Here is an 18,493-nt window from a genome sequence, read left to right on the forward strand (position 1 = left end):
CTCCTGGGCACTGGGGAGCCATGGATGGTCGTGAGCAGGGGGAACAGGGTCAGCTGTTGCTGTAACCAGGTTCCTCTGTGGCTGTCTGGGAAGGTGCTTGGAGAGCATGCGACTGGGGCAGGGGAGCAGAGGGGAGGGTGGGCGGGGGGCAGGGGTGCGGCAGGCCCAGGAGGGAGAGGGATGGTCAGAGAGATTATTAGGGGTCTCCTGGCCTGAGTCCCAATAGCTGCCAGAGCTCTCTGTTCCTCTAGACAGTTCCTTTTCCCTCTCTGGGCCTCAGTTTCCCCCTCAATTAAATGAGTGGAGAAGCCCGGCCAGAGCTGTGCTGGTCAGGGTTTAACAGCTGGCTAGACGGGTAGAATTGCACCATCTCCTCGTTGGGAGAAGAGATGGGCACAGCGGCCCACGCGAGCCCACAGGGGCCAGCTCAGGCCCTGACCCCAGCCACCCAGAGGACCCCACCTGGGCCGATCCGGGACCCCTTGGCCTCCCTGGTCCCACTGGCAGCCCTCACCCAGGCGATCCCGCAAACGTGAGACCCCCAGTACTGTCCCCTCACTCCTGCCCTGCTCCCTGGGGCCAGCTGGGCCTGTGCCTCTGCTTTTCTTTCTCTGGGAAGCGTCTCCATGCCCCATGCTCAGCCCTGTCCCAGTGCCCTCGTTCTCCCCCTCCCTCCCCAACCTCTGTGTCTCCTTGTCCCTGCGTGTCCCCGCTGTCCGGTGTCCTCTGGGCTTCCTCTTTCTCACTGGGTCGTGTCCTCTCACTCTGTCTCTGTCTGCCTTGGTCCTTGGGCTCGAGGCCTTCAGCCCAGCGGGGGACAGTCACTTGTTAGCTAACACTCTGGGAGGCCTCAGGGCCATCCCTCTGGAGAGACAGAGGACTAGACAGAAGTCTCCACATGGCGAGTCCTGCCTGAGGGCAGACCCAGAGCCTTCAGCAGCGGGGAGCCTGGAAGGCGACTTGGAGCAGGAATCTGGCTGGACAGACAGTGCCAGGCCCAGAATCCTCAGGGCTCACTAGCTGCAGAGCATCACGCGGGGTCTGGCCCTGGGTGGAGAGCTGGTCTGCCACCAGCGGCCCGGGGAGGAGGGCACTGTCATGTCTCTAGCGGGGAAATAATACACATGTGAACCTGGGGCGCAAGGGTAGAGTCAGGGCTGGGGTCCGGAATCCTGTGTCCCAGGGAGGAGGGGCTGGGGCCAGACTCTTGGTTCTGAGGAAGGAGGGGCTGGGGCCTGGACCCCGGGGTCTGAGGGAGGAGGGGCTGGGGGCCTGGACCCCTGGGTCTGAGGGAGGAGGGGCTGTGAGTCTGGACCTCGGGGTCTGAGGGAGGAGGGGGTGGGGGCAGGGACTCCTGGGTCTGAGGGAGGAGGGGGTGGGGGCCTGGACTCCTGGGTCCTAGGGAGGAGGGGCTGGGGGCCTGGACCCCGGGGTCTGAGGCAGGAGGAGAGCCTGGGATCCCAGAGGCCCAAGTCCCCTTGGGAACCTGCCCCACCCCCACCATCACACAGTGAACAACTTGGTGGCGACAATCACACTGGGCCAGGCAGGCTTGCACACCACCTACTACCACAAAGCCAGTGACCAGGTGAGCTCGTCTGGCACCGGCTCAAGGATCCACGTCCGGGCGGGGGTGGCCGGGGGCTGGAGTGCCGGGGGGCCCAGCCGGGAACCTGACTCTGCTGCCCTGGCCCCTCAGCTTCAGGTGGGCGTGGAATTTGAGGCCAGCACAAGGATGCAGGACACCAGTGTCTCCTTCGGGTACCAGCTGGACCTGCCCAAGGCTAACCTGCTCTTCAAAGGTACAGGCCTCAGTCTCCCTCCCGGAGGACGGGCGAGAGGGGACTCAGCTCTAGAGGGTGTGCAGGCCAGAGGAGATGGTACAGGCCTCAGTCTCCTCCTGGGGACGGGCGAGAGGGGACTCGGCTCTAGAGGGTGTGCAGGCCAGAGGAGATGGTACAGGCCTCAGTCTCCCTCCCGGAGGACGGGCGAGAGGGGACTCAGCTCTAGAGGGTGTGCAGGCCAGAGGAGATGGTACAGGCCTCAGTCTCCTCCTGGGGACAGGCAAGAGACGACTCAGCTCTAGAGGGTGTGTAGGCATAGGAGATGGTGAGAGCGGCGAGCTGGGACTGTTAGGGGTCTGCTGACTCTCCGGGATGCTTTTTCAGAAGGTGGGAGCCAGGGCCCCGAGCTTCACACCCGCCACGCCCCTCCCCACCCTGCCAGCAGCCCCTCTCCCCGCTCTCTGCCCTTGGCCCTCCCTCTCCTTTGTCGTGAGTGGACTGCAGCTTGGAGCCCATCCGCCCTACTCGTCTCACATTAGTGGAAACGGAGGCGCCTGGAGGTTGCACAGTCACGGCCAGATCCAGAACCTCCCCCTGGGCTGACTGGCTCTAGTCTTCAGTCTTCAGTCTCTTCTGGGACCTCAGTGGTTCTCAATGTGGGGTGTGTGAAGGCTCCCTGGCTGCTGCCTCAGTCTGCCTGGGCAGGGCTCTGAGGTGGTGTTGAGGTCCTGGGTCTCTGCCTCTGAGGTCCGCCCTGTGGCCTCCGGACCCTGGCTCTGCGCTCAGCCTGGTGTCAGAGGGGGATGGGATCCAGGTCGGCTGCTTCTCTGCTCCCGTTAAGTGAGTGATCACTTCTTTCCAAGGGTGGGAGGACGGCTCCATGCACTCACACATCTGGAAGGTTCTGGGCCCCAGAGGAGATTTCAGTCTCTCATTCGGCAGATTCTGAGCACCTGCTCTGGTCAGCCGTGTGCTGAGGGTGCTGGGGACACCACGGTGACCAGGCCCTGTCCTCACAGGGCGCACAGTGGAGGGGACAGGCCCATTCCCAGAGAGTGATGACCTTGTGTGGACACAGCTGGGCTGGGGGAGCCATGGGGGGTGGAGGGCTTCCTGGAGGGGGAGGTCACTGAGCTGAGAGCTGAGGAGGAAGAGGAATAAGGCCGTTGCTCTCAGGGGCGAGGGACCTGGTGCGGGGATGGTGTGGTCGGAGGTCTGGGAACCGGCAGGCTGGCTGGTGGCATCTGAGGCGGCCTGGTTGCCACCCCACGAGGACAGGGCCGGCGGCCGGCACCGGCTCTCAGCACCGCCGTCCCCCACAGGCTCCGTGGACAGCAACTGGATCGTGGGCGCCACGCTGGAGAAGAAGCTGCCCCCGCTGCCCCTGACGCTGGCCCTCGGGGCCTTCCTGAACCACCGCAAGAACAAGTTCCAGTGCGGCTTCGGCCTCACCATCGGCTGAGCCCTCCTGCCCGCCTTCCACGCCCTCCTCCTCCAGACCCCTCCCCGCTCCTGTCTCGTGGGGAGGGGGGAGACCCAGCCCCCTCCCCGCCCTCCCCTCCCTCCTCGGGGGTCCGGGGGCAGCGCAACGGAGGGGACCCACCGCCCCAGCAGCTGAGGGGGGTCCGGAACCACGGGGGCTCCAGGGTCGGAGCAGCAGGGGCAGCGCGCCCCAGGGGGCCGGGGTCCGGGAAGGGATTCCAGAATCCGGGAGGACGCGGGATTCTGAGCACCAGGGGCAGAGGCGGCCACAACCTCAGGGAGGTGTCGGGGCGTCGCCGTCCCCCGGAGGTCCCTGGGCCCGGCCCCGAGGGGGCAGCGCCGAGAGGAGTTTCCCCACCCCCGTCCTCCGCCCCGCCCCCTTCCCCTCTCAGCCCCTCGGTAGAAATCATGTTTATAAGTTATGGAAGAACCGGGACATTTTACAGAAAAAAAAAAGAAGAACAAAAAATATACATAAAAAAGCGAAACGGGAGGCCTGGGTTGTCCTGCTCGTGTCTCTGGCCTCTGCCCATCCCGTCCGGCCCGACCTTCCCACGGTGGCCGGTAGGGGGCGCTGCAGTGTCGGCGCCCAGAAGCCTGACGCCACCCACAGGGGGTCCAGCCTGGCCGCCGCCGGGACCCAGCTCACAGGGGAATATCCCAGCCCTGGCTCACACGGCCCCTGACTTGTGCCCTGCTGGGGCATCACAGGCCTTCCCTCAGCAGGGGGGGCGCGCCCTTTGGGTCCCTTGACCCCAGCTGGACCTGGCTAGAGTGGCTGCACAGGACTTTGTCCCTGGGAGCTGTGGACACAGGGATGACGCTGTCTCTGAGGGCAGGGGTGGGGACAATGAACTGGGACCCCAAGGTCTTTCCAGGGTCCAAAAGGGACAGGGCATGATGGCGTCGTAGGACTTCTTTCTGATAGGAATGTCAGAGCTATCAGAAGCTTCTGGAAGAATTCAGGCACCTGGAAAGGCTTCAGAATCAATGACTGTGTCCGAGGGAGAGGGGCCAGGGCTCCAGGACTCCTGGGCCTCGGGACGGGCTGGGGTCTGACTCAGTTCAGGGGATGGGACTGGGTCCCCGTGTCTCAGGCCTCTGAAGGGGAGGTTGAGGAGCTGTCGCATTTGCCACCTAGGGCTCAGATGAGCTGACACCCCTGATCCCCTCCAGACAGGGGAACTGAAACCCCGTCTGTCACCCACACGCACGGTCTGGGCGAGAGGTGGCTGGGCAGAGATGACCCCTCATTACCCAGAGGAGCTCCCCCACCTACCCTGCCAGCAACTTCTGAGGCCAAAGCAAGCAGCCTGGGCCCAGCTGGCACTGGGCCCCTCCAAGGACAGGCGTGGGGCTGTACTTTAGCCTTGACCCTGAAGGACTCAGGGCCGCCCGAGGTCTGAGCATGAGAGGGACGGGGTCTGAGGCGCCTGGTGCTGACATGAGGAGGACAGACTACAGGGGGTTCCCCCAGGGCAGGGGAGAGGGGGACAGGTGTGGGGCTGGATGGACTTTGGAAGTGGAGCCGGTGGACGTGCTGATGGAGGGGACGTCAGGATGAGGCGTCAGAGAGGCGTCAGGATGGCCCCGTGGTTTGGGCCTGAACGACAGGAAGGATGGAGTTGCTGATTCCTGCATCGGAGTCTGTCTGCGCTGCCATTTGCTCTGTGGGGAGAGCCGGCTCCTGGGCGGGGAGGATGGAGGGACGAGGCTGTGAGGGCGGGAAGCCAGCATCCCCGGAGGGTCGGGGAGAGCCCGGGCCTCTGCCTGCCGCAGGCGAGGGAGCTTCTCGGTTGAGGCCTCACCTCTGAGCTTCCTTAGGGAGAGAAGGGGTGACCATGGCAGGGAGAAGGGAGCAGCTGGACAGGTGAGGAGGGAGGGAAGGGCCACAAAGGGTCATCAAATCCAGGACACAAGAGGCCTCCGAGGCGAGGCTGCACTGTGGGGCCCCACAGAATGAGGGGCCTCAGGGCAGGGAGAGGCCTGTTCTGTCCCCTGCTGAGCTCTGACAGCATCATCCCTCTGCTCACACACTTATTGCTGTGGGGCCCCAGGGGGGCTTTTCTGACACTTCCTGGAGCCACTGCGTCTTCCTTCCCCAGGACCTTTGCACATGCTGTCCCTCCTGCCTGGAATTCTTCTCTCTGCTCCTGCTGTGGCTGAGTGGGGGAGTCCGGGCACACACGTCCCCCTCACTAAGAGGCCTGCCAGGACCACAGTGTCACTCGTGTCTGTGCTGTGTCCTCACCCTGTCGCTGGTCTTTGTCGCTCTTCCCTCTGAAGTGGTCTCGCTGGAACCGCCTGTCTCCCACACAGGATGTCAGCTCTCTCAGGGCAGGAACTTGCCTGTCTTAGTCCCCACTGAGTGCCCTGACCTGGAACTGTGCCTGGAACAGAGGAATGAGCGGGGGTGATGGCAGGGCCCATTTCTGACGTCTTGCCCTTTCTCAGGCCCCGAGCATGTTACATGTGTCCTGTCCCTCATTCAGTCATTCTAGGCCCTGGGGACGGAGCCGTGAGGAGAACGGCTGGTGGAATCCTCTCGACAGCCCTGTGTGCCAGCTGCTGCCATTGCCCCATCATCGAGGCCCAGAGAGGGGAAGCGCTTCTCCAAGGACACACAGCGGGTTGGACTTCGGGGTCCGTGCTCTTCTCTAGGGTACCGCGCACCCCTGCAAACACGGACATCGTCCTTCTGTGCTCCCCAACACTGGCCTCCAGCTCCCCCTTCCCTGGAGCCCAAGGCCACCAGTGCCACTTCTGTCCCCCAGTTCTTACGGGTGTGTCTTCTCCCCTCAGACACTAATCAAATCAGGGCTACTGGGCCAGGGTGGTGCTGGCACACAGGAACTAGCACAGATGTTGGACTCAGACCTCTGGTGGCCCCACCCCTCTGAGCCTCGCTTCCCTCATCTGTCACATGGCAGAAGGGCAGCGAGCCCCCTCGGTGAAGGACGCAGTGGCAGAGCCCATCCCCGGCCCTCAGCGCAGGCCAGATGCACAGTGAGGGTCCCTGCGTGTTGGATCCCGTGGCCCCCACAGTGGGCGGGGTGGGTCGGTGTGTTCGTGGCCCCATCTCACAGATGAGGGGACAAGGCCCGGGGCGACATGAGTCCCCGGGGATCCCAGGGCAGGAGGCACAGGAGCTGGAATTGCATCTCGGCCTAACTCGAGAGCCCGGCTTCTCCCTGGTCCTCTCTCTCCTTCTCTGGGGCCTCTGCTTCCTTCCGAGCACCTGGTGGGTGCCCGGCCCTGGGCAGGCGGTGCTGGGACCCAGAGAGACCCAGACGGCCCCTTCCTCCCTCCCGGGGCTCCCAGGCCAGTGGGGACATTGGCCTTAAACAGATCATCACACAGTGACGTCACTCCTTTGGTGAGGGACCCCCCCAGGAAGGGTCAGGCCAGGAGAGCTCATACAGGGGGGCCTGTCCCTTCTGGAGTCACAGGGACGCTTCTCTCAATGGGGGTCGGGGTCTGGTCCGCGGGAAGGTGGAGAGGGCACCGCCCGAGGGATGGCCCAGAGGCCCTGGAGCCCCAGGTGTGGAGGGGGGACGTCCTGTCTGCCTGGGGCAAGAACGGCCCCCCTCGGGTGCAGCCCCACCTGAGCTCCCCCCTGGGTGGCTGCCCTTCCTGCCCTTGGCGACGTCCCCAAGGAATCCTGATGGGCCCAGCAGAGCAGGAGAGGCCAGGGGGTGGCTGCCCCACCTCCCTCTGTCCTCTCACCCCATCTTTATCTCTGCTCTCTCCCTGCTGGAGTCCTCCTTTCTGCCCTCACAGACCTCTGACCCACTGTCTCTCCTTCTCTCGGGGTTTTGAACTCACCAGGTTCTTCATGGCCCCTCCAGACCCTGCAGAGTGGCCCCTGGTGGAGAACTGCTGGTCCTGACCCAGCCCAGCCTCGGGAGCTCACGGGCCACGGGGAACTGGGTCTGGATGTGAGCAGGAGGGAACAATAGAGGTTAGGGAGCTCGAGTTGCAGGAACGAGGAGATGTTCCCAAAAAGGCCTGTATGAGGGCAGTCTGGGCAGCGAGCTGTGCAGCTCTGGAGGATGAGCACCTGGGCCTGAGGCCCCGGGAATGTGCTCGGGGAGCAGAGAGGATGGGGTGCATGTGGGAACAAGCCAGATTCCTCAGGATACACACGTGGGGATCTGTAGAGACGCAAGCAGCAGGGACCATGCTCCGTCTGGGGTCCTCACAGACTCCCAGGGGCTGCTCTGTCTGCTCGCCACCTGCAGGGGGACCAGGGCGAGGGAGTGGATGGGGGGACTGCAGTGTCACGTGGTGGTGGTGGCCCCAGTCAGGGTCGTGCTGGAGAGAAGGATCCAAATCCAGTTAATATCAGGGGCAAATATTGAGTCGGGCAGACTGAGCAGAGGGAAGGGTCCACGGGGCAGAAGGGACTGTGTGCAGGGGGCTGATGGCAGAGAGCGAGCGAGCTCTGGGCTCCTGCAGCCTGGAGGGGGCGGGGCTGGCTGTGCTCTGGGAGGAGGAAGTGGATCTATTGGAAGCTGTGACCCAGCCCCCAGGGCCTCCCAGCCGTGTGTGAGGAACCGGGTCTCCTGGGCACTGGGGAGCCATGGATGGTCGTGAGCAGGGGGAACAGGGTCAGCTGTTGCTGTAACCAGGTTCCTCTGTGGCTGTCTGGGAAGGTGCTTGGAGAGCATGCGACTGGGGCAGGGGAGCAGAGGGGAGGGTGGGCGGGGGGCAGGGGTGCGGCAGGCCCAGGAGGGAGAGGGATGGTCAGAGAGATTATTAGGGGTCTCCTGGCCTGAGTCCCAATAGCTGCCAGAGCTCTCTGTTCCTCTAGACAGTTCCTTTTCCCTCTCTGGGCCTCAGTTTCCCCCTCAATTAAATGAGTGGAGAAGCCCGGCCAGAGCTGTGCTGGTCAGGGTTTAACAGCTGGCTAGACGGGTAGAATTGCACCATCTCCTCGTTGGGAGAAGAGATGGGCACAGCGGCCCACGCGAGCCCACAGGGGCCAGCTCAGGCCCTGACCCCAGCCACCCAGAGGACCCCACCTGGGCCGATCCGGGACCCCTTGGCCTCCCTGGTCCCACTGGCAGCCCTCACCCAGGCGATCCCGCAAACGTGAGACCCCCAGTACTGTCCCCTCACTCCTGCCCTGCTCCCTGGGGCCAGCTGGGCCTGTGCCTCTGCTTTTCTTTCTCTGGGAAGCGTCTCCATGCCCCATGCTCAGCCCTGTCCCAGTGCCCTCGTTCTCCCCCTCCCTCCCCAACCTCTGTGTCTCCTTGTCCCTGCGTGTCCCCGCTGTCCGGTGTCCTCTGGGCTTCCTCTTTCTCACTGGGTCGTGTCCTCTCACTCTGTCTCTGTCTGCCTTGGTCCTTGGGCTCGAGGCCTTCAGCCCAGCGGGGGACAGTCACTTGTTAGCTAACACTCTGGGAGGCCTCAGGGCCATCCCTCTGGAGAGACAGAGGACTAGACAGAAGTCTCCACATGGCGAGTCCTGCCTGAGGGCAGACCCAGAGCCTTCAGCAGCGGGGAGCCTGGAAGGCGACTTGGAGCAGGAATCTGGCTGGACACACAGTGCCAGGCCCAGAATCCTCAGGGCTCACTAGCTGCAGAGCATCACGCGGGGTCTGGCCCTGGGTGGAGAGCTGGTCTGCCACCAGCGGCCCGGGGAGGAGGGCACTGTCATGTCTCTAGCGGGGAAATAATACACATGTGAACCTGGGGCGCAAGGGTAGAGTCAGGGCTGGGGTCCGGAATCCTGTGTCCCAGTGAGGAGGGGCTGGGGCCAGACTCTTGGGTACAAGGGAAGAGGGGCCTGGGGTCGGAGCCCTGGGTCTGAGGGAGGAGGGACTGGGGGTCTGGAGCCTGGGGTCTCAGGGAGGAGGGGAACCTGGGATCCCAGAGGCCCAAGTCCCCTTGGGAACCTGCCCCACCCCTACCCTCTCTCACAGTGAACAACTGGTTGGTGACGGTCACGCTGGGCCAGGCAGGCAAGCACGCCACCTACTACCACAAAGCCAGTGACCAGGTGAGCTCATCCGACACCGGCTCCAGGACGCACATCCAGGCGGGGGTGGCTGGGGGCTGGAGTGCCCGGGAGCGCAGCCGGGAGGCTGACTCTGCTGCCCGGGCCCCTCAGCTGCAGGTGGGCGTGGAGTTTGAGGCCAGCACAAGGATGCAGGACACCAGTGTCTCCTTCGGGTACCAGCTGGACCTGCCCAAGGCCAACCTGCTCTTCAAAGGTACAGGCCTCAGTCTCCCTCCTGGAGGACGGGCGAGAGGGGACTCAGCTCTAGAGGGTGTGCAGGCCAGAGGAGATGGTACAGGCCTCAGTCTCCTCCTGGAGGACACACGAGAGACGACACGGCTCTAGATGGTGTGTAGGCATAGGAGATGGTGAGAGCGGCGAGCTGGGACTGTTGGGGACCTGCAGACTCCCTGGGACGCTTCTTCAGAAGCTGGGGGCCGGGGCCTGAGCTTCGCACCCGCCATGCTGCTCCCCACCCCGCCAGCAGCCCTCCGCTCTCTGCCCTCGGCCCTCTCTCTCCTTGGTCATGAGTGGACTGCAGCTTGGAGCCCATCCGCCCCACTCGTCTCACATTAGTGGAAACTGAGGCCGCTGGAGGTTGCACAGTCACAGCCAGATCCAGAACCTTCCCCTGGGCTGACTGGCTCTAGTCTTCAGTCTTCAGTCTCTTCTGGGACCTCAGTGGTTCTCAATGTGGGGTGTGTGAAGGCTCCCTGGCTGCTGCCTCAGTCTGCCTGGGCAGGGCTCTGAGGTGGTGTTGAGGTCCTGGGTCTCTGCCTCTGAGGCCTGCCCTGCGGCCTCCTGACCCTGGCTCCGCGCTCAGCCTGGTGTCAGGGGGTTGAGATCCAGGTCGGCTGCTTCTCTGCTCCCGTTAAATGAGTGATCACCCCTTTCCAGGGTGTGGGGACGGCTCCATGCACTCACACATCTGGAAGGCTCTGGGCCCCAGAGGAGATTTCAGTCTCTCATTCGGCAGATTCTGAGCACCTGCTCTGGTCAGCCGTGTGCTGAGGGTGCTAGGGACACCACGGTGACCAGGCCCTGTCCTCACAGGGCGCACAGTGGAGGGGACAGGCCCATTCCCAGAGAGTGATGACTTCGTGTGGACACAGCTGGGCTGGGGGAGCCATGGGGGGTGGAGGGCTTCCTGGAGGGGGAGGTCACTGAGCTGAGAGCTGAGGAGGAAGAGGAATAAGGCCGTTGCTCTCAGGGGCGAGGGACCTGGTGCGGGAACCCTGTCGGAGGTCTGGGAACCGGCAGGCTGGCTGGTGGCATCTGAGGCGGCCTGGTTGCCAGCCCACGGGGACAGGGCGGGCGGCCGGCACCGGCTCTCAGCACCGCCGTCCCCCACAGGCTCCGTGGACAGCAACTGGATCGTGGGCGCCACGCTGGAGAAGAAGCTGCCCCCGCTGCCCCTGACGCTGGCCCTCGGGGCCTTCCTGAACCACCGCAAGAACAAGTTCCAGTGCGGCTTCGGCCTCACCATCGGCTGAGCCCTCCTGCCCGCCTTCCACGCCCTCCTCCTCCAGACCCCTCCCCGCCCCTGCCTCGTGGGGGGGGGACCCAGCCCCCTCCCCGCCCTCCCCTCCCTCCTCGGGGGTCCGGGGGCAGCGCAACGGAGGGGACCCACCGCCCCAGCAGCTGAGGGGGGTCCGGAACCACGGGGGCTCCAGGGTCGGAGCAGCAGGGGCAGCGCGCCCAGGGGGCCGGGATCCGGGAAGGGATTCCAGAATCCGGGAGGACGCGGGATTCTGAGCACCAGGGGCAGAGGCGGCCACAACCTCAGGGAGGTGTCGGGGCGTCGCCGTCCCCCGGAGGTCCCTGTGCCCGGCCCCGAGGGGGCAGCGCGGAGAGGAGCTTCCCCACCCCCGTCCTCCGCCCCGCCCCCTTTCCCTCCCAGCCCCTCGGTAGAAATCATGTTTATAAGTTATGGAAGAACCGGGACATTTTACAGAAAAAAAAAAAAAGAAACAAGAACAAAAAATATACATAAAAAAGCGAAACGGGAGGCCTGGGTTGTCCTGCTCGTGTCTCTGGCCTCTGCCCATTCCGTCCGGCCGATCTTCCCACGGTGGCCGGTAGGGGGCGCTGCAGTGTCGGCGCCCAAAAGCCTGACGCCACCCACAGGGGGTCAAGCCTGGCCGCCGCCGGGACCCAGCTCACAGGGGAATATCCCAGCCCTGGCTCACACGGCCCCTGACTTGTGCCCTGCTGGGGCATCACAGGCCTTCCCTCAGCAGGGGGGCGCGGTCTTTCGGTCCCTTGACCCCAGCTGGACCTGGCCAGAGTGGCTGCACAGGACTTTGTCCCTGGGAGCTGTGGACACAGGGATGACGCTGTCTCTGAGGGCAGGGATGGGGACGATAAGCGGGGACTCCAAGGTCCTTCCAGTTTCCAACACAGACAAGTCATGATGGGGTCTTAAGACTTCTTTCTGATAGGAAGGTCAGAGCTATCAGAAGCTTCTGGAAGAATCCAGGCACCTGGAAAGGCTTCAGAATCAATGACTGTGTCTGAGGGGGAGAAGGGCCTGGGCTCCCGGACTCAGGCCTCTGGGGACTTGCTGGGGTCTGAGGCAGAGGTGGGGAGAGGGGTGGGGGCTGGGTCCCCGTGTCTCAGGCCTCTGAAGGGGAGGACGAGGAGCTGTCGCATTTGCCACCTAGGGCTCAGATGAGCTGACACCCCTGATCCCCTCCAGACAGGGGAACTGAAACCCCGTCTGTCACCCACATGCACGGTCTGGGCGGGAGGTGGCTGGGCAGAGATGACCCCTCATTACCCAGAGGAGCTCCCCCACCCACACTGCCAGCAACTTCTGAGGCCAAAGCAAACAACCTGGGCCCAGCTGGCACTGAGGCTCCCTTTCTGAGAGTAGGCGTTTGGCCTCCCCTGACCCCATGGAATCCGAGGTTCCCACACCCTGGAAGGACCAGGAACAAATCCCAGCTCCTCCAGGTCCTCCTGTGTGGCTTCACCATCCACCTCATCCCTGAACCTCTGTCTGTCATCTGTGAAACAGCTGGGATTCATGTAACAGGGCTGCTGGGAAGGTGACAGCATTGGAGCGCTCTTCGTGGCCACTCACAGCAGTCAGCTCTAATACAGAACCCACTGTGTCCCAGGTCTGTCCTCAGGACTTCCCACGTCCAGTAGCTTGTTTCATCAGCAAACAACTGTGTAAGCGTAGCTAGTTCCTGGTTCTGTGGACCAAGAAACTGGATGTTCAGAGAGGCTAGGTCATTTGCCCAAGGTCACACAGCTGGCAGCCCATATTCAGGCCTGGACCATTTGGTTCCAGAGTCTGCAGTCCTAACTGAGCAACAGGAATGCTTTGTGCCCTGAAAAAGGCACAGTCTGTGGGCTCCTGGAATCCACAATGCTAGGTTTAGGGCGAAATGCTGGCTTTTCATTTTATAAATGGAAAAAGGGGCTCTGAGAGGTTCTTCCCTGTGCCCAAGGTCACAGCCAAAGAGGGAGCTGGGCTTAAAACCCAGGTTGCACTTTCAAAGCCTCTGCTTTTAGCAGATGCTTTTCACTGTCTCCACCCCTCCTGTCCCATTTCTGTCTGGGCCCCCAGCCCCTGCTCTCTGAGACCTCAGGAATCCAAGCCCCCAGCCCCTTCCTTCCTGTGCTCCAGGATTTCCGGCCCCCCGCCCCCTCCTCAAATGTTATTCATCCACAGAAAAAGAGAGGGGCAGGGAATGGGGGTTCTGGGCAGCTGCCAGCTCCTGTCCATTCCATACCCAGCCTCCCAGAATTGGGTGAGATGTCACCTCCCTTCGTGAGGACTGTTGGGGGGGGGTCACAGGGCCTGCGAGCCCCACCTCCTTCCCCCTTCCTGCTGTGCTAAGGGGGGAACAGCCCACCTCGTGACTGGGGGCCGGCCCAGCTGGTCCTAGCTCGGGAGGAGTAGGCGGGGCAGGGGGCAGCCCTTTAATTGGACGAGTCTGGATCCCTGAGTTTTATTCAGCCCCAGCGGAGGCGAAGGACACGGTTCCCCAGGACCGGTGAGAAGCAGAGCGGGGGAGGGGAGGGGGCACAGATTCCAGCTTAGGGCTTCTGTGGGGAACGGGCTTCGGGGAGAGGAGGTGACTGTCCTATGGGACGGGACAGAAGTGGGAGCTGGGGGTGAGGCAAGGGGACCGGAGCTACGGGAGGGGTGGGTCTCAGGGGCTTCCCGCCTTGGCTGGAAGGTGGCGTGGGGGGAGCACCTTGGCCTGTAGGAAGACCCGGATGAGCCATAGCAAAAGCCACAAATTGAGACTGTCATTTATTAAGCGCCTGCTGGGTGCCCCCATCGTCCTCAGATCTCCATTAATTGTAGGCGCAGAGGTGGCGGCGGGGCAGCTAGAGCGTCGATTGAAGGCGCACTTTTAAATGAGGATTAAATTAGCTAATGTATGGAAGATGGCACTTGATGTGAAGTTGGAGCTTAGAATGTGAAGGTAGAACGAGGAATGCGAGGTTGGAATTTAGAAAGCCCTGTTGGGACTCACCGGGAACTCGGGGCAGAGTGAGTGGAATTTGAACCCTGGGAGAGGGGGATGGAATTTGGGAGGCGGAGGCGGACCCGGGGATGGGGAGATAGGAGAAGACAGGAGGGATCTAAATAGACAAGGGAGGGGCCTCGGTAAATGTTTGTGATTGGATTAAGCTGATGCCCATCTGGGGCGGGGGAAAGCCTTTGAAGACCGGGGGCAGCGGGGCTCTGGGTGGGAAGAGTCCTACTGGCTGTTGATTGACAGTGTCTCCCTCCCGCAGATTGACCAATCGCAGACGGCAAGATGAAGGTTCTGTGGGCTGCGTTGGTGGTTACGCTCCTGGCAGGTATGGGGCCGGGGCATGCTCAGGCTCCCTGCCGCTCCCCCTCCCGTCCTCCCGTGGACTCCTTGCCCCCCTTCCGTCCCTGGGTCCCCTCTTCTGCTGGTCTGTCGCCCCCTTGAGGGGAGGCCCAGGTCTGAGGCCTCTTCTGACATTCACTGACTCTGAGCCGCCATTTTCCTCTCTTTGGGCCTCAGTTTCCCCATCCTTAAAACGGGAGTTATCACAGTTTCTAATGCATTGTTGTGAGGCAGGTAATGAGCATTAGATAAGTGTCACTGGGATTATTTTAATACTCCATCACCCCAGCACGGCCCTACGTGAAGCACAGACAGATCCCCTCAATAAATGCATGTCAAGTGATTAAATAGGCCGGGCGTCCCTCCACCCGCTCCTTGCCCACTCGTGCGCTGGAGAAGCGCATGAGCATTTGTGGAGCACCTACTGTATACCAGGTACTGTGTGCCTGGAGCGGGCAAACAGCCCTGATCGCCGGGAACTTGCTCTGCGCAGGATGCGGGGCCGACGTGGAGCCGGGGCCCGAGGTGCAGCCGGGGCCCGAGGTGCAGCTGGGGAAGGAGTGGGCCACGTGGCAGGCCAGCCAGCCCTGGGAGCAGGCCTTGGGCCGCTTCTGGAACTATCTGCGCTGGGTGCAGACGCTGTCCGAGAAGGTGCAGGAGCAGCTGTTGAGCAGCCAGGTCACCGAGGAACTGACGTGAGTGTCCCCCCCTGGCCCCTGACCCTCCTGGTGGGCAGTTCCTTCTGGACTCAGCCCCCACGGGTCTGGGTTTCTTTCTGTCTCTGTTCATTTCTTGCTTCCTTTTTCCATTCGAGGCCCTGGCCTTCCCTCCCTCTGATTCTGCCTCCCTCCATCACGCTAGCTTGGTCGCTCACACTCCTCCCTCCCATCTCTGCTTCTGTCTTGGCCCTTCCTCCTCTCCCGTCTCTCCCTCTCGGGGTCTCTCTGTCCCCATCTTGCCCTCCACCGCCGGGTCTTTCTCCCTCTCCACGCCCACGCTCCGCCCTCTCGGCCCCCAGGGCGCTGATGGACGACACCATGAAGGAGGTGAAGGCGTGCAAGTCGGAGCTGGAGGAGCAGCTGGGCCCCGTGACCGAGGAGACGAAGGCCCGCGTGTCCAAGGAGCTGCAGGCGGCCCAGGCCCGGCTGGGGGCGGACATGGAGGAGGTGCGCAGCCGCTTGGCGCAGTACCGCGGCGAGCTGCAGGCCATGGTGGGCCAGAGCACCGAGGAGCTGCGGGGGCGCCTGAGCGCCCACCTGCGGAAGCTGCGCAAGAGACTGCTCCGCGACGCCGAGGACCTGCAGCGGCGCCTGGCGGTGTACCAGGCCGGGATCCGGGAGGGCGCCGCGCGCAGCGTGAACACGCTCCGCGAGCACCTGGGGCCGCTGGCGGAGCAGGCCGCCACCGTGCACACCCTGGTCAGCAAGCCGCTGCAGGAGCGGGCCGAGGCCTGGGCCCAGCGGCTGCGCGGGCGGCTGGAGAAGGCGGGCTTCCCGGTGGGGGACCGCCTGGACGAGGTGCGTGAGCAGGTGCAGGAGGTGCGGGCCAAGGTGGAGGAGCAGGCCAACCAGGTGCGCCTGCAGGCCGAGGCCTTCCAGGGCCGCCTCAAGAGCTGGTTCGAGCCCCTCGTGCAAGACATGCAGCAAAAGTGGGCCGAGCTGGTGGAGAAGGTGCAGTTGGCCGTGGGCGCCGTGCCCACCTCTGTGCCCAGTGAGAAGCAGTGAGCGCCCTGCCCCCGCTCCTGCGCCACGCCCCCTGCCTCCCCCCCCAGCCTGCAGGAGGCGCCCTCCCTACCCCGGCTGTCCTCCTGGTGGGCCCTGGATTAATAAAGATGCATGGAGCTTTACGGCAGCTGCTGTGTGTGCGTGTCTGATTTCTCACGGCTCAAGCCTCGGCTTCTCTTTCCCGCCCCACAGGGGCCACACAGCTCCGTCTCCTGTCCCCTCTGCCCATGTGTGTCTGCTGCTTTCTCTCACATCTCTCAGTCTCTGCTTCCTTCTGTCCCCGTTCTGAGCCTTCCCTTTTTCCAGTGTCTCTGCTCATTACTCTTCACTCTCGCTTCTCTGCCTCTGTTTCCATTCTGTCTCCAGGAAACAAGTCCTACAACAAATCCACCCCTGGGCAAAAAAGCAACCTCTCCCGGCCTCGGTTTGCCCACCTTCACCTGCTGACACCTGCTTCAGAGAGGTGTTGTGACTCAAAGACCTGAGGCCACCGTCATGGTGAAACCACTGTGGTTTTTTCCCACTCTCGTTCTCCCTGTTGTCTGAGCTGATTCTGCTCCTGCCCCTCCTGGCCTCTGTCTCAGTCCTGCTCTCCCTAAGGGGCTTCATTTTTCTGCTTTCTGTCTTCTTTCACCTCTCTCTGTGCTCTCTCCCTCCTCCGGTTTTTCTTGCCCCCCGCCCTGCTTGTTTCCTTTTTCCCTTCTCGCTCCTTCCTCCAGGTGTGTCTTCCCCACCATTCTCTTGTCCTTGGGCCCTCTGCCTGTCTCCCTCCTGCTGGGTTAGCAAGTCCCTTCCCTCTGAGCTGTGCTTCCCTGTCCTCTGTTCTCATTCTCCTTCCTTCTCTCCTCTGGCTGGGATGTGAACCTATTGTCTATCCCGACAAGGCTACTGGGAGCTGGGTCCAGGCCGCAGAGGGAAGGGAGAGGACACCCTGGGAGGGGCTGCACTGCCCCATGGAGGTCAGGCCTGGGAGATCAAGATGAGAGTTAACACTCAGAGAAGCAAGGTATAGATGCAAATAATCCATAAATCAAAATTGGGGTGAGTTTATTATGAGCCAAATTTGAGGACCATATAGTCCAGGGCCTCCCTTCCCCAAAGAAGGAAGGGCATCAAAGAAGAGGGGTGTACAGAGTGGTTGTATACCGTCAAAGAGCATGTATCACATATGATTGCAATGTCCCTTTTACAACAGTCATGAGATTGCCCTGTCGGCACAGTGATTGATGGGCACAGCAGGTACCAGGTCTCCTGTCTCAAGTCGGGTGGTCACAGGATGAGCACAGCAATCAAATCCTAGCCTAGGGAGAAATGCTCATGCTTAGGAAATGCCAATGTGGGGGAAGTTGCATCCTTATCTTAAGGGCATTTGTTCTTGTCTTTGGGACATGGTAAATGCTTAAAGCAGATATACAATGCAAGTTCAAAGGCCACAGGACCTTTTGGAAAAACAAGGTCAGGCCGAATTAGTTTTACACCAATTCGCTTCCTCATATGCTCCAATATATCCTATTGCTTGCCATTTATTTATCAAAGGGTTGAAGCCGCGAGCCACCAAGGCTCTCCTCTTCCACGCCCTCAGTTCTCAGAGGAAGGGAGCAGGGTTCCCACCACAGGGGACAGGCCAGGCCTGCCCTTCTCCACGTCCCTCTGCCTGCTTGGGATCCTGCACACTCTGCACCACGAGAGCTTCCCAGCCCCGCCTGGAGTGCCCAGTGGAGGCGGCTCCCCCCAACAGATGACTCACCCAGAGCTGAGTCAGGAGGGGAAGGGTCAGAGGGCTCAGAGGCCAGGGGCCTGGTCCCCGCTCAGCATTCCACTGTTCCCTGTGTGCCCTGGGGCTGGGGCCACCCCTCTCAGCCTGTTCCCCCAGGCGTCAGGGAGAGAGGGGGCACCAGCCATGTGTCTCCCTGGAAGAGCTGAATTCTGAATCCTCACAGAGGAGAGTCTGAGCAGAGAGCGGTGTCCCCACTCACCACAGCCCCAGTCAGCTCTACCCGGGGAACAGGGGCTGGGGAAGGAGCTCAGGGGAACACAGGCTGGCAGGGGTGCTGGGGGGTGGAGGCTGATCCGAGCAGGGGTCCAGAGACACAGCCTGAAGTCCAGGAAGGGGAGGGACAAAAGGCCCGCATCCCACTTAGCCACTCACTGAGCCGTTGAATGGTCTAGGCTGTGCCTCAGTTTCCCCAGGGTAAACAGAAACCCCTATAGCTGAGATGAGGATGGGACTGGAAAAACCAAGTTGTCATTCTCTTCCTTTGGGGCGGGGCAGGAGGAGCAGACAGTCAGGTGGGTGTCTGGGGGGGCTGGCTCACCAGGGAAGCAGATGTCAGGGAAGGCGGCTGGGGGCTGACAGGGACCACAAGTGCTGAGCTGGCCAGAGGGGTGTTGCAATCCTGCCAGGATAGTGACTGTGTGTCGCTTTCATCTCCAGGCTGACTCGTGGTTGTGGGGGCACGAGGCCAGCCAAGCTACAGTCTGGTGCCGGGACCCAACCCGCAGCTGCCAGGGGTCACTGGCGGTCAGAGGCAGCTGAGAAGTGGGGGAAGCACCGGATCCAGCCCTGGGAGGCTGATGGGGTGCTGGGAGGGAAATGGAGGGTGTTTGGTGCCTGGAGGGGCTTGAGAGGGGGAAGAAAAGCAGATGGAGTGTTTACAG

General features: G+C 62.5%; 1 protein-coding gene and 2 pseudogenes across 2 annotated transcripts; all 3 read left to right on the top strand.

The window, feature by feature from the left end:
* The first annotated feature begins 389 nt into the window (after positions 1-389).
* LOC131397589 (mitochondrial import receptor subunit TOM40 homolog) lies at positions 390-3,289 on the top strand (annotated as a pseudogene).
* A 4,928-nt stretch (positions 3,290-8,217) lies between these two features.
* On the top strand, positions 8,218-11,179 carry LOC131397591 (mitochondrial import receptor subunit TOM40 homolog; annotated as a pseudogene).
* A 2,036-nt stretch (positions 11,180-13,215) lies between these two features.
* Positions 13,216-15,962, top strand: APOE (apolipoprotein E). 2 transcript variants are annotated; one of them, XM_058529542.1, is made up of 4 exons: positions 13,216-13,277; positions 14,032-14,097; positions 14,605-14,806; positions 15,130-15,962. In XM_058529542.1, exons 2-4 carry the CDS (start codon positions 14,055-14,057, stop codon positions 15,833-15,835), a joined length of 951 nt encoding a protein of 316 aa, XP_058385525.1. In that variant the 5' UTR covers positions 13,216-13,277; positions 14,032-14,054; the 3' UTR covers positions 15,836-15,962. The 2 variants fall into 2 exon arrangements, with proteins under 2 accessions (XP_058385525.1, XP_058385524.1); XM_058529541.1 differs by lacking the exon at positions 13,216-13,277 and adding an exon at positions 13,614-13,783.
* The last annotated feature ends 2,531 nt before the right edge of the window (positions 15,963-18,493 follow it).

Source organism: Diceros bicornis, chromosome 34, assembly GCF_020826845.1.
Source record: "Diceros bicornis minor isolate mBicDic1 chromosome 34, mDicBic1.mat.cur, whole genome shotgun sequence".
In the NCBI taxonomy this organism is placed as follows: domain Eukaryota; kingdom Metazoa; phylum Chordata; class Mammalia; order Perissodactyla; family Rhinocerotidae; genus Diceros; species Diceros bicornis.